This window comes from Corapipo altera, unplaced genomic scaffold, assembly GCF_003945725.1.
Source record: "Corapipo altera isolate COAL_440 unplaced genomic scaffold, ASM394572v1 49, whole genome shotgun sequence".
NCBI lineage: Eukaryota > Metazoa > Chordata > Aves > Passeriformes > Pipridae > Corapipo > Corapipo altera.
Genome location: NW_020884879.1, coordinates 3,000,633 through 3,012,839, shown reverse-complemented (window position 1 = coordinate 3,012,839; position 12,207 = coordinate 3,000,633). Strand labels below are relative to the sequence as shown.

General features: G+C 37.3%; 1 protein-coding gene across 6 annotated transcripts in view; it reads left to right on the top strand.

Annotated features, from left to right (window-relative positions):
• The window catches only part of SS18 (SS18, nBAF chromatin remodeling complex subunit), a 46,033-nt gene that overhangs the window by 20,393 nt on the left and 13,433 nt on the right, over window positions 1-12,207 (top strand). For all 6 annotated transcript variants that reach the window (XM_027638696.1, XM_027638699.1, XM_027638695.1 and 3 more), the window contains one exon: window positions 4,350-4,571. In XM_027638696.1, the coding sequence (XP_027494497.1) occupies window positions 4,350-4,571 (222 nt within the window). The remainder of the gene's footprint in view (window positions 1-4,349; window positions 4,572-12,207) is intronic.

Below are 12,207 nucleotides of genomic sequence, written 5' to 3'. Positions count from 1 at the left end.
GAAACACAGTAAATAACTTTGCAAAACTTAATATAAGGTAAAAAATACGATTGCTGTAGTCCCTCATTTCTGAGCAAATCTTGATAGTGCCACTGATAGTGGCAGCTTTTCTGAAAGAGTAGCTGAATAACCTGCAGAGGCCGTGTGTAAGAAGTGTAATAAAAGATCTAGAGAAGAAGTTAGTTTCATCATACATGTTGGTCATGGTCTGCATCTGGAAGTGTAAAGAGCAATATATGCTGCTCCCTAATTAGGGCAGAGATATTTTGATTGTGGAGTCCTTTATCCATCTAAAATCCATCAGTTCCCATGGAGAATAGCTTTGCCTCTCAAAAATCAGTCTCTTTGACCCTCGAGTGTAATCATATTATTGTTATTATACTGATCTTTTCCAAGGAGAAGGATTACTAAGTCACAATGTGAGCATAATGACTTCACTGCAGAGCCACAGGGGAAAAAAGTCACTCCTTAAACATACATATTTTGTAATTAGATAGAATAAGAAAAGAGCTCTTATGAAAATATGTGAAAGGTAAATAGGTTTGTTTTGGTGTTCACCTAGACAGATACTTAAATACAGATTCCAACTAAGCTTTAATTTAGCCTTTCCAACATATTCCCTTTTTCGAAGGTCTGTTCTTTCCTTCTCAGTTTGAAGTTGTCTCTGAGGATGTGAAGATAAACGGCTTAGGATGAGGGCATCTCTAATATCGGAAAGGCATGCTAAAATAATTTCATAGGTAGGCGTTAGAAAAAGGGAAACAGAATCATCTTGGTAATTGTATAGCTGAATTACACATATTTTTTAAGTGTTTGTTAGTTTACCTGCATGTGAGCCTTTCTGTATTTCACAGAGACATATTTCTAGTAATTTCTGCAGAGTATGGATTTGCTTTCTTCTTTTAAGGCATTTACTCTGAAGTTACATAGACACTTTGTAATAGAAAACAGATACAAACCCACAGATATCTGAGGAGATGATCTGTCTAGCTGGAATAAAGTCCCTAATATGTAAACTGAGAGAATCCAGGGTTGACAGCAACCTGACCAACCTGGAAGAAATAAAATGCAAGCTCTTAAAAAGTGCTAGCTAAGAAATTCTGGGAGGCCTTACCTGACCTGGGGCTTCCGCAGACCTGAGTATGCGCAGAAGGGTTGATTAAAAGAACTGTTTAGTGGTGGTCAGGACATGAGGCAACTTAAAAGTTCTTCTTTAGATCTGTCCCATTACTTTAAAGGATGATTTTTCTCATACTTCTGTTCTGTTCGTGCAGAACCTGAAGTGCTGCTGAGGCCATTAATTGCATCCACTGACAAGTGAATGTCTGTATCCTCGTGCCAGGGAAGACACTTATGGCAAACCTTTTTCAGCCTGTGGTACAATTGAGAGTTTTTTGTGCCTGTGACAGATTGTGGTTTGTAGATGAAAAAATTACTGTTTGAAGAGTTACTTGGAGAGTTTGTGTGATGCAAAGTAAGAGTGGTCTGGATTCGGAAGGAGATGGTGAAATGAGCTGTGCCGCTGGCAAGTTATTTTCCTGATTTTACTGTATGTAAAAAGTTGAAAGTTAAGACTAGCCACAGGGTTCTCTGACCTTTGTCCTTACATTGGTAAGTGACCTTCCTGAATAACAGGTGCTTGTGTGTTACCAGCAAGTTCTCTCAAAGTCTTCTTTCCTTCCTGCAAATGCAGGCTTAAATGCACTTAGTCTGGCTTACAGCTTCTCGGAGCTAAGGTGCTGTCTATAAGTGGGTAAGAGGAAGAGGGACTTCTGTTTATAGTCAAGATAGATACTTACTCTGCTAACAATGATAACACGAAGTCTAATTAGTACTACATTTAAAGCAGTTACGTTAAAGTGCAGATACTTCATTCATATTCTCTTCTTTCTATTTCATTTATTCATACAAAAAAAGAAAATCAGTTGTTTTTGCCTTATGTGCAGGAGAACCCCGTGAAGCATTTTGGCAAATGATAAAAAAAAATTATTTGTGAAGTGTGTTTTTATTATTTTTCGTTTGCAAGGCTTTTTGGTATTTTGGTCTTAGCTTTTCCCTTATCCTTGTATTCTAACTTCAGCTTTTTCACTTCTCTTGACAAAATAAGTTTATGTGTTCATTTCAGTAAGGTGTCTTGAAAAGGGCGAGAGGATAAATGTGTTTTTAAACTTATTCTCTGTTTCTTCACGTTGGCTTTAGTAGCTGTGTTCATTGATCATTGTTACCTTTCTCCTCTGCATCTTTTTGTTTGCAGGTCAGTTTGTATTGTCTCTCTGACCTTGTGTACAGCTCTCTGTGTCCTTATTTCAGCCTTCATTCTACCCTAGATTAGTGCAGTTATTTCTTAAGCCGGGGCAGGACTTGGGGAGCTGTTCACATCTGAAGGCGCAGGTGTGTGGGTGGTGGTTGGTTTTTTTGTTGTTTGGTTGGTTTTTTGTTTTGGTTTGGTTTGGAGTTTTGGGTTTCTTTCTGGTGTGTTTTTTGTTTGTTTTGTTTGTTGGTTGGTTGGTTTTGAGTTTTTTAAAATTTCCACTGGGAAATATGTAAACAAATCACTGTCTTCCTACAACTCTACTGGCATAGTTTCTTTTAGATTCCTTTTCTTAGGGTTTTGTAGCTTAACAGAAAACCTGTGGCATGTTTAGCAACACTAGCATGTCCTTGGTGAAATCAGTACATACCAACATTTGCCTTGTTTACAGTTGACCTAGTCTGTCACGTACTCTGGTTGTTCATATCTTCAGAAGCTCTTCATGTGGTGCTTGTCATAGGCATAATCCTGCCATTTCATTTACTTTTTTCACTTGTTGTAGTTACATCCAGTCACACCTCTTACTAATTGTGGTCCTAGTAGCTATTCACCTGTCCCAACTAAAGTAATGAATAAACTGACCACATGGTATTGTAGTGTTTGTACTTGTTAAATTACCCATTGAGAGTAGCTTTAATTCAGAGAACAATCCAAATCCAACCTGTGTTATCAGGAAGAGGGGAAATAAAAGGTGAAAAGATGCTGTTGGCCTCATGGGTTTATGAACAGGTTGCTTTTCCTTTGCATCTTCACAAGTTCAGCTGATAATTTGGTGTCTGTCCTTCCAGTAATCATCTCCCACTCTACTAATCTCTAAATACAGTTGCAGAATATTGGCTATAGACTGTATGTTCAAAAATGTTAAATATGCCTTCAGCCATTTTTATTATACATATGGATGGTCACATATGAGCTGAATCACTGCAATGCCAGTACAATTACAAATCCAAAATGTTGGTGATTTTCTGTTGTGTTGAAATTTTCCACCTTACTTAGAAGTAGGAAAAGTGCAGCACACTGTCTCTAACATTTTTGCTTTGTTCTTTTCTTCACACCTTTCTCTGTTTTCCAAGGTTGTTCTTTTACTAATGCACAGGAAAGCTGATGACAGTGTTTGCCAATAAAGGTCACTTAATGCTTTCCATTTACAAGTCATTCTTTTAAAAAAGTCATGATTGAAGCATCCAGGGGAAAAAAATCTTAATGTCTTACCACTATCATTTGTTCTCATTCTCTTCTCAGGAGATAAACTCAGGAGTCCTATTCTTACAATAAATAACTTTTGGTTAGATTTTTATCTACAGGGACATTAAAACAGCTCTATAGAAGAATGAATTTGACTTACAGGCTTTCCATAAAAGCCTTTGCTGTTGTATCAGTGACTCCATGGAGTGTTTGTCACCTTCTTTATCTTTTATGGGTGACTGTGTAGTCATTTGAGTGAAAGTCACAGCCTAAGTTAGCATTTAGTGATGGACTTGGCAGTGTTAAATTTGTGGTTGGACTTGGTGATCTTAGTGGTCTTTTCCAACCAAAATGATTCTGTGATTCTATGTAGTTGTACCATGTCAATGTTAATATTGCCTGAGTTTAAAAATAATAATAAATAACTGTTACTTTCAGAAAAGTGTCTATTATAGGTGTTTGACTACACAGAAATGTTACAGCTATTGTAGTAATTGCAGCTGTGGTGGAGATACCAAGCTGGCTGTTATACTGGTCTTGTGCAATTCTGGTTGAAATTCAGGAGGTGTTGTGTGAGTTCTAAATAGACTAATTTTGTGTGTGATATGGATAGAAGATGAACTATATTATAATTTACACCTTTCAGCTGCTCAACAAAAGAAAATGTGTTGCATAGTAGAGCTGAACTTTGTTGTTTATTTTTTTCAAGTGGGGAAATCATGCAAACTGTTTTAATTTTTTTAATGTAATTGCATTTAATTAGTTTTATTTAGTTTTGTGATTCAGTGTGACTGTATTTGTTTGCTTTATGATGCTTAATGTAGATCCTTTTTCCCTGTTTTTACTTCTGAAGGACCGAACCACATGCCTATGCAAGGACCTGGACCTAACCAACTCAATATGACGAACAGTTCCATGAACATGCCTTCAAGTAGCCATGGGTCAATGGGTGGCTATAATCACTCAGTTCCATCCTCACAGAGTATGCCAGTGCAGAATCAGATGACTATGAGCCAGGGACAGCCGATGGGCAACTACGGTCCCAGACCAAACATGAATATGCAACCAAACCAAGGTAAGAGAGGTGTTAATTTCTATAAAAACAAAACGTCTCAGGCATTTTTAAAAGGTCTAATCTTGTAAATTTCCTTCTCTAAATGCATTTGTACCTATGTACAAAAGAGGATTCTCTTTTCTCTCATATATCTGTGACTTTTTATTTATTTGCAGACATTGAACTGTTTTCGGGTATTGTGTGAGAATCTGGGAATAGATCTGCTTACATCAGTTATAAGTTTGAACTACTGTTTGTCTTTTTCAGACTTTACACTTCAAGCTAAGTGTTGTTATTGTTAAAATTGATAAAATATATCTCTACTTTTAAGTCTCAGGGGTAAATTTAAAAATTAAAGTCAGATAACCCTCAGATTTTTATACCTTGTTAATCTTGGTTTTCTGCTGCATGCTGTTTTAGCATGGAATGTCTGTTAATCTTGGAGAAGTAAAATTCAGTTCTAGGAACAAATCTGCTACTGCTTACTCTTTTCATGAGATGGCCTTGTGTACTTTGTAAAACCCAAAACTAATTTTGTATCTAAGATATTTCCATTGCATAAACAGATGATGATTTGTTGATGTCCTTGTTGAAGTGCAAGGAAATTGTGAAGTGAAAATATTAGAGTCACAGCACAGCAAATTATTAAGTTGTATATGTACTGTATATTCTTAGAAATATGCTTTACAAGTCAACAAGCAGTATTTTCAGCTTACCTTTTAAGTCTGTTACTACATTGGATTTGGACATAGCACCTGCAGCAAAATTTTTTTAAAAAAATACTTCTGCTGTGTTAGCAACAAATATGTTTTTTACCCTCATATATATGAACTCTTATGGATATATTAGCTGAAAAATATGACTCAGATTGAGGTTTTAATCTCTTTTCTGATGCTGTAGAACGTGGGTTTTTTTCTGAGGCTCTCTCTCCTTGGTCATTTTAGAAAAAATAATCCACCGGTGCATAGGTAATTCTTACTGCAGTGTACTCTCTTTGAAGACCAAAACTCCATTTTTTTATGTACATAGATACCATCTGTTCCTAAGGTGTACAAACAAAACAGGTCATACTGATCAGTTTGATTATTAGATCACAGGAAGGTTCAAAACAGATAAAAGTCTAACTTAATGAGAGACCAAAACTAAGTCATGATGAAACAGCTGTTTCTGCACTTTTTGAACCAGTACAGAAAGTGGGAAGTCTGAGTCCATCATCCACATTGTTAATAGCATTTTTCTTAAAATATAGCAGCAGAGGACAAAAAATAGGTACATAGCAGAGGAAATCATCATAAGTGGTAATATTTTTGACTGTCTCTCTGAGCTGACAAGTTATCTGTGTATTCTGGGCTGTGCACAAAGGAGTAATTTTGTAAACGTAAGATTTTTGAGAGAAGTCCTGTGCCTGCTCAGTTCAGATTTCTTAGTTGCAGAGTTAACGATAATTATGTAGCAGTATGTGTGAGGGAGCCATCTACTAAGTTGCTCTATAGCAAATGATTTTGTATGACTGGCTTAAAATTTAGGACTAGTGATTATTATGTCTCAAAGTTAGTGCTCTTTACTCCTCCTTGTAATACTCCTCTGCTGTGTTTTCAGTGCTGTGTCAAACTTGAAAATTGCTCATTAGAAATTAGGCAGAAAGATACTTAAAAGGTTCCTGTTCTGAAAAAATAACCAAATTATAGGTTCAAGAACAAAAGCAAAATCTCTAGTTAGAACAACTGGTACTATTGCCTGTACTTACAACCATGGTAAGCTTTCACATTTCGTACCTCTGTTTCTGCCGAATTTGGACCCTTTAGGCTGAAACTTTTTCTATTCCAAGTGTCTGCTACAAGGCTGATTCTCCTTTTTTGCAGAGGCTTCACAGAAATAGAGAGCCATTTCTGACAGTGGCATGAAAAATTACGTTCTTCAAAATGTTTCATTATCTCCCAGAAACATTAGTAAATAGAGCGCTTCGTATATAAATGTTGGAGTGTGGGTGCCCCTTGCTTTAGAGTGAAAGCTTTGAAACTTGTCTGTGATGCAAGCAAGGTGCTATTTGTTGTTAAATGAAGATACTGTTCTGGATACCTGTGAGGGAGGAAGTCCAAGCCTGAAGATTCACATGTTTGTTATGTATTGGTGGCTAAGGTTTTTAACCTAAGATTATTCCCAATCAGGTCTGCTTAGTACATTTTCTCCGTTTTCTACTCTTAGTTTTTACATGTGTATTGAAATTTGGTGACAAATTAGAGGTAGTATTTTTGTATCTTCACTCTCTTGACGAGACAGCAGGGCAGAGAACGACAGAGAAATCTGTGAGGCCGTCAGAGATTTAGGTAGGTAGCCGAGCTCCAGTCTGGCTGGGCAGAGGTCTCAGCCAGCATTGGCAGCATTGACACTGTGTGGTTCTCATCTAAGTGAAGAATCAAGAATGAGCAGCTGGGAAATGCACTTAGTGCAGTTTAATAAAAAGGGAATAAATGCATTGTGACACAAAGGTTTCTTAACTGGTAGCATGTGCTGCAATTCAGAAACAGAAATGAACAAAATTTCTGAACCTCAGTATTGTTGTCAGGAGACATTTGTGAACCCCAAAGCATGCTTTGTTTCTTTGTCTTAAAGGGGTGATCCATAGTGAGAATGTGAAATCCTACTACATCTGTCAATTAATAACAGCACTAGCTAAATATAATTATAAATATTCCTCAAGATGAGGTCTTAGCATCTCAAGTTGGCTGTTAAAAATTAGTAGATGTTTTTGACCTTAATCTTCCCCTACATGGGTTCCTCATCTCTAGAGGAATGAATATGATGGTAAGATTATGATACCATCTGATTTCACAGGAGTGTTGTGAAAGTATATTCATTATGAAGATTTGGACATTTTACTTATGGGTACCATAAGAAAACCGATGAGTAAATTAATAATTCTGTCTTCAGTGTTTGCTAGGCATGGCATCTCACATGAACAATTAGGAGGAAACAAAATATTGAAATAGTTTTTCAGTGAGTAATATCTGCTATGTGTACTGATTGAAGCCAGTACTTTTAGAGGGAAGAAAAAAAGCATAGTATATAATAGATAAAGACACCATAACACGCAGCAAGGTTTGATCTAACACTTGGGTGGTTTTAGCGTAACTTTTTATGTGCGTTTGCTAGCAAAACATCTTGCTGTATATACACCTTGTGAGGCAGATGGTGTTAGTAAGAAAAAAAAATGAAAAAAGCTAATTAAGAAATAAAATGTGTAGTAACAGAACTCATTGTTGGATTTACTTTCTGTCTCCACTGTGAAGTCATTATTGATTTGCACTAGTTTATCAAATGCTAGCCAGAGGAATACCTTAAATGAGAAGCAAAGTTGTGGTATTGATTTTATATAGTCAGTCTAGCTAAAATAGGAGTTCTAGTAATTTTTGATTTAGGAAGCAGAATGTTTCAAGTGGAAGATTCTGTAGATGACTCTTGATTAAAAAACTATTTTAGCAGCCTGGAATATCTGCAAGGAATATTGGCTACCTTTTTGGAAAAGATAGGAAGCAACAGGAACTGGGTGAACGTGGAAGAAACTCTATTCTTATGGATGTATCTTTTCTTTCTTTTATGGGAAGCTACTTAGGTTGAATAAAAAATTTCAAGTTGTCAATTTTTGACTTTTCCGAGGGGAGGTGTAAGCATGGTTTTATTGAAACCTGAAACTTACGTGAAAATTCCTCTTACTTGTGTTGACCAGATCTTTCACAGTCAGAGAATAATAATAATAATAAACAGTAGAATTAATACAATTTAAAAGTAAGGACCAGGAAATTATAGCTTGGCCATCTCAGAAACTGTTTCTCAGATCCTTCTGCTAACCTTGGCTGTCTCAGAGACTGTATTTCTTAGATTCTTTTGCTAGGATTCCATTCCCTTGCCAGAAGTGCTTGAAGCAAAGTTACCCAACTCCCAGTCGGTATTTAATGAGCATTATATGTTGCTTGGGGTAAGGGAGGGGAACTAGGTTACTTTTAACAGGTGAACTCTATAAGAGAATATTATCTTGACTTGATAATTTCCAGGAGACCAGTTATCAAATCTGGTGCTGAGATTGTTTTTAGTGAATTTCATTTATATAAACTTAAAAAAATTCCATCAAAATTTGAGAGCTCTTTTACTTACCAGCACATATGAGGAGATCATGGAGACATCAGAGATGAGACAGGTGCAGATTCCTGTGCTTTTGTTGTCCACATAAAAAAGGAGCATAAAGATACGAACATCGAATGTTAGCTGAAATATAAACGTATTGAGGGTATGACAGACCAGGATAAAGTGATTTCTGAGTTTCAGTACCTTTTGTGAATGTCTTGCCATCTGTTCATTCCCATGTAAGCAGAGACTGTTACGTTTCAATACCTTGACTTCTTAGCGTAGATATCGCTTCGTAGCAAGATATCATGGAGAAAGCAGGGAAGTCTCAATTTTTTTTTGACATCTAACCTATTAAAGGGAAATAAAATTGCCACCACATTCTGAAATGCCATCATGCTATAGCTGGATTTGTAGGATATCTAGCTGTAGAAGACACTGTAATTTTGTCATGAAAAAATAAGATATAAACAGCTGTGACAGAGCTTGTTCTTTCATCTTTCTTTCCTGGTGTAAAACATGAAAGACAACATTGGTAACTAAGGAATTTTTTTTTGTATGACATTTTATATACTGTTTTTTTAAATGATCCCCGAAATTACAGTTCAGTTTGAGATGAGAACTTTGTGGAGTAAGCAAGTGTGGAGGAGTGTCTACTGTCTTTATTTGCAGCCTAAGGCATTCACTAGAAGTAGCAAAAGCGTTTGTATCTTCCAAGTCTTTTGAGATAGTGTTTGAACTGCCCCTCATGTTAAAACAGCTTAAAGATTTTGGTTCATTTGACTAAGTACATCTGAATCGTAGCATTTTTCAAGTTAAATTTACCCTTTAGTTTCTAAGCTAGTTCTTGCAAGAGTTACAGCCATCACTTATGTTTAAAAACAAGCATTCTTTGTAAACATTTGTAGAAAAACAAGAAGTTTTGCTGAGGGCTGCTACAGCAGTATGTATTTTGTTATTTTTGTATCAGTGGACACAATGATGAGATTGACTATGACAAGTCTGGCATGGTGGACTTTGCTGGTAGTCTAGGTGTGGATAACTAGTTGCTTTATCAATACAAGTTCACATTGTGAAATGCCTAAGGAGTAGACTTCTGAGCAACAAGATCAACATAATTTTGAAGATTGAAGAAATAATAGCTTGTACTGCTGCTTTTTGGTCATACCTGCCTGTTCCCAGTCAGAACAGCAGAATCACCCGTTCATTTGTATGTGCTTCCTCTGCTTCTTCAGAAGTTTCAACCACGTCAGCAGTTATCTTGTCCTCTCATAGCATTTACTGCCAGTACCTGAGTTTCAGCAGAAGGGACAATGCTAAGAGACATTTTTAAACCACTGAACTTTTCTGCAGCTCTTTCATCCTCAATGCATTTCTACTCTCCGATTTGTTAGGTTTCTCTGGGACCTACTTTTAGTTTGCATTTCTCTTTCTTTCTATTTATCTTATATTTGTGAAGACTAGATTGTCACTTTTCCGAAGTGCTCTCTTGTCAGGAGGCTGCCACTGGGTCGCTGCACTTAGAGGAAGATTAGGTAGAAGCCCATTTTTGCTTAAATCCACATACCTTTTCTTCCCTGTACATGAGGCCTCCTTATGAGATATTGTCTGGAGCACAGGAAGGGGGTTTTTTCCCTCAACGGCTCATTTCAAAGTTGTCTACACCTACTAAACAGAAATGTGGTGTATTCTTGATAATGTTGACTAGTTATATTGAACAAAGAGCAGTTCAGTTTTCATCTGTTATCTGGCTTGCTTTTTATTCACTGACTGAATAAGACTGATTTGGATCTACATCATGCAATTTTCAAATGCCTGTTTAATGACTACAAAAATTTCCTGTGCTCCTCACAGGACCTACAGTTAGCATACTAGTTAGCATCTTCAGACTTTTATCTCAGGAATACTTCCAGTATACTGACATGTGAAAACTGCCTTCTGAACATACAAGAACATTTATAGGACTTTTGTACTACCAAAGTTTAAATAGTTTCTTGTAAATCCAGTAGTCTACTTGTGTACTTGCAGATTTTACAGAGATAATCCTACACAATATTTTCTTGGACTCATTTTTAGTACAAAACAGATACTTTGTCCTCTCTGAAATAAATAGTTCTCGAAATTCACAAAAAAAGAGTTCCTATGCAGAGTTTTTGAAAGCAATGAGCATTCTCTTGCAGTGCACAGTTTTGTGAACTTTGTATGTGATATCTCCAAGTCTGGAAGAGATCATGACTTCCACCAAGTGTAGCTTTTTGTGACCTGATTAAGAGATTCAACAGCTGTGTTTTAAGGGGATTGTAGAAACAATTGCTACAAATATTAGAAAGTATTACGCAGTCACAGAATGATGAGAGTTGGAAGGGACCTGAAAGATCGTCTAGTTGCAACCGCCCTGCCACGTACTGCTGCAACTAGCCCAGCTTGCTTCAACCTCATCCAGTCTGGCCTTGAACACTTCCAGGGATGGGGCATCCACAGCTTCTCTGGGAAACCTGTTCCAGTGCTTCATCACTCTCACAGTAAAGAATTTCTTTCTAACGTCTAGTCTAAACCTACCTTCTTTCAATTTAAATCCATTACTTCTTGTCCTTTCACTATCTACCTGTATGAAAAGTCCCTTTCCTTTCTTTTTATAAGCCCCTTTCAGATACTGGAGGCCACAATAGGGTCTTCCTGAAGCCTTCTCTTCTCCACACTCCTTCAGCCTGTCTTCACAGGAGAGATGCTCCATCTCTCTGATCATCTTGGTGGCCCTCCTCTGGATTTGGTTGAACAGGTCCATGTTTTTCCTGCGTTGGGGACCTCAGAGCTGGATGCAGCGCTCCAGGTGGGGTCTCCAGAGCGGAGAGGGGGCAGAATCATCTCCTTGACCTGCTGGTCATACTTCTTTTGGTGCAACCTAGAGCATGGTTGGCTTTCTGGGCTGAGAGCACCTAATACCAGCTCATGTCCAGCTTTTAACCCATGAGAACCCTGAAGTTCTCCACAGGGCTGCTCTTCCCAATCTTTGCTCAGGTATGGGACTGCCCTGACCTAGGATGCAGCACCTTGCACTTGGACTTACTGAAATTCCTGGTGTTCTCTTGGGCCCACTTATCAAGTTTGTCCAGGTCCAATTAGATCATGAGCTAGTAGTCTATGTTTTTAATTGGGTTTTGAGATTTTATGTCATATAAAGTATTACACAATGAATATATGTAGCTTTCTTGTAGGCTTGATTTTTCTAAAGGAAATACAAATTCAAAGTTCCCTTACCCCTCAAAACTACTGCATAAAAGGGTTATGTTCCATGAGACCATAGAGACCGTGGTGCTTGTTTTAGGTGTCTTCTTAATAAGAGGGAGATGTGAACCAAACTGGAAGGAAGCCAGGCTTTCTGTTATGAACACAACACAGCCTGATACAGGGTAGTGAATTCTCATTGTGGCTCTACAAAGCGTTAATGAAGTTCTAATTTAAAAAGCAAACAGAAAACCTCTACATTGCACCATGGGGACCCAACACATTTTATCACATTGTATTGTGACTAATA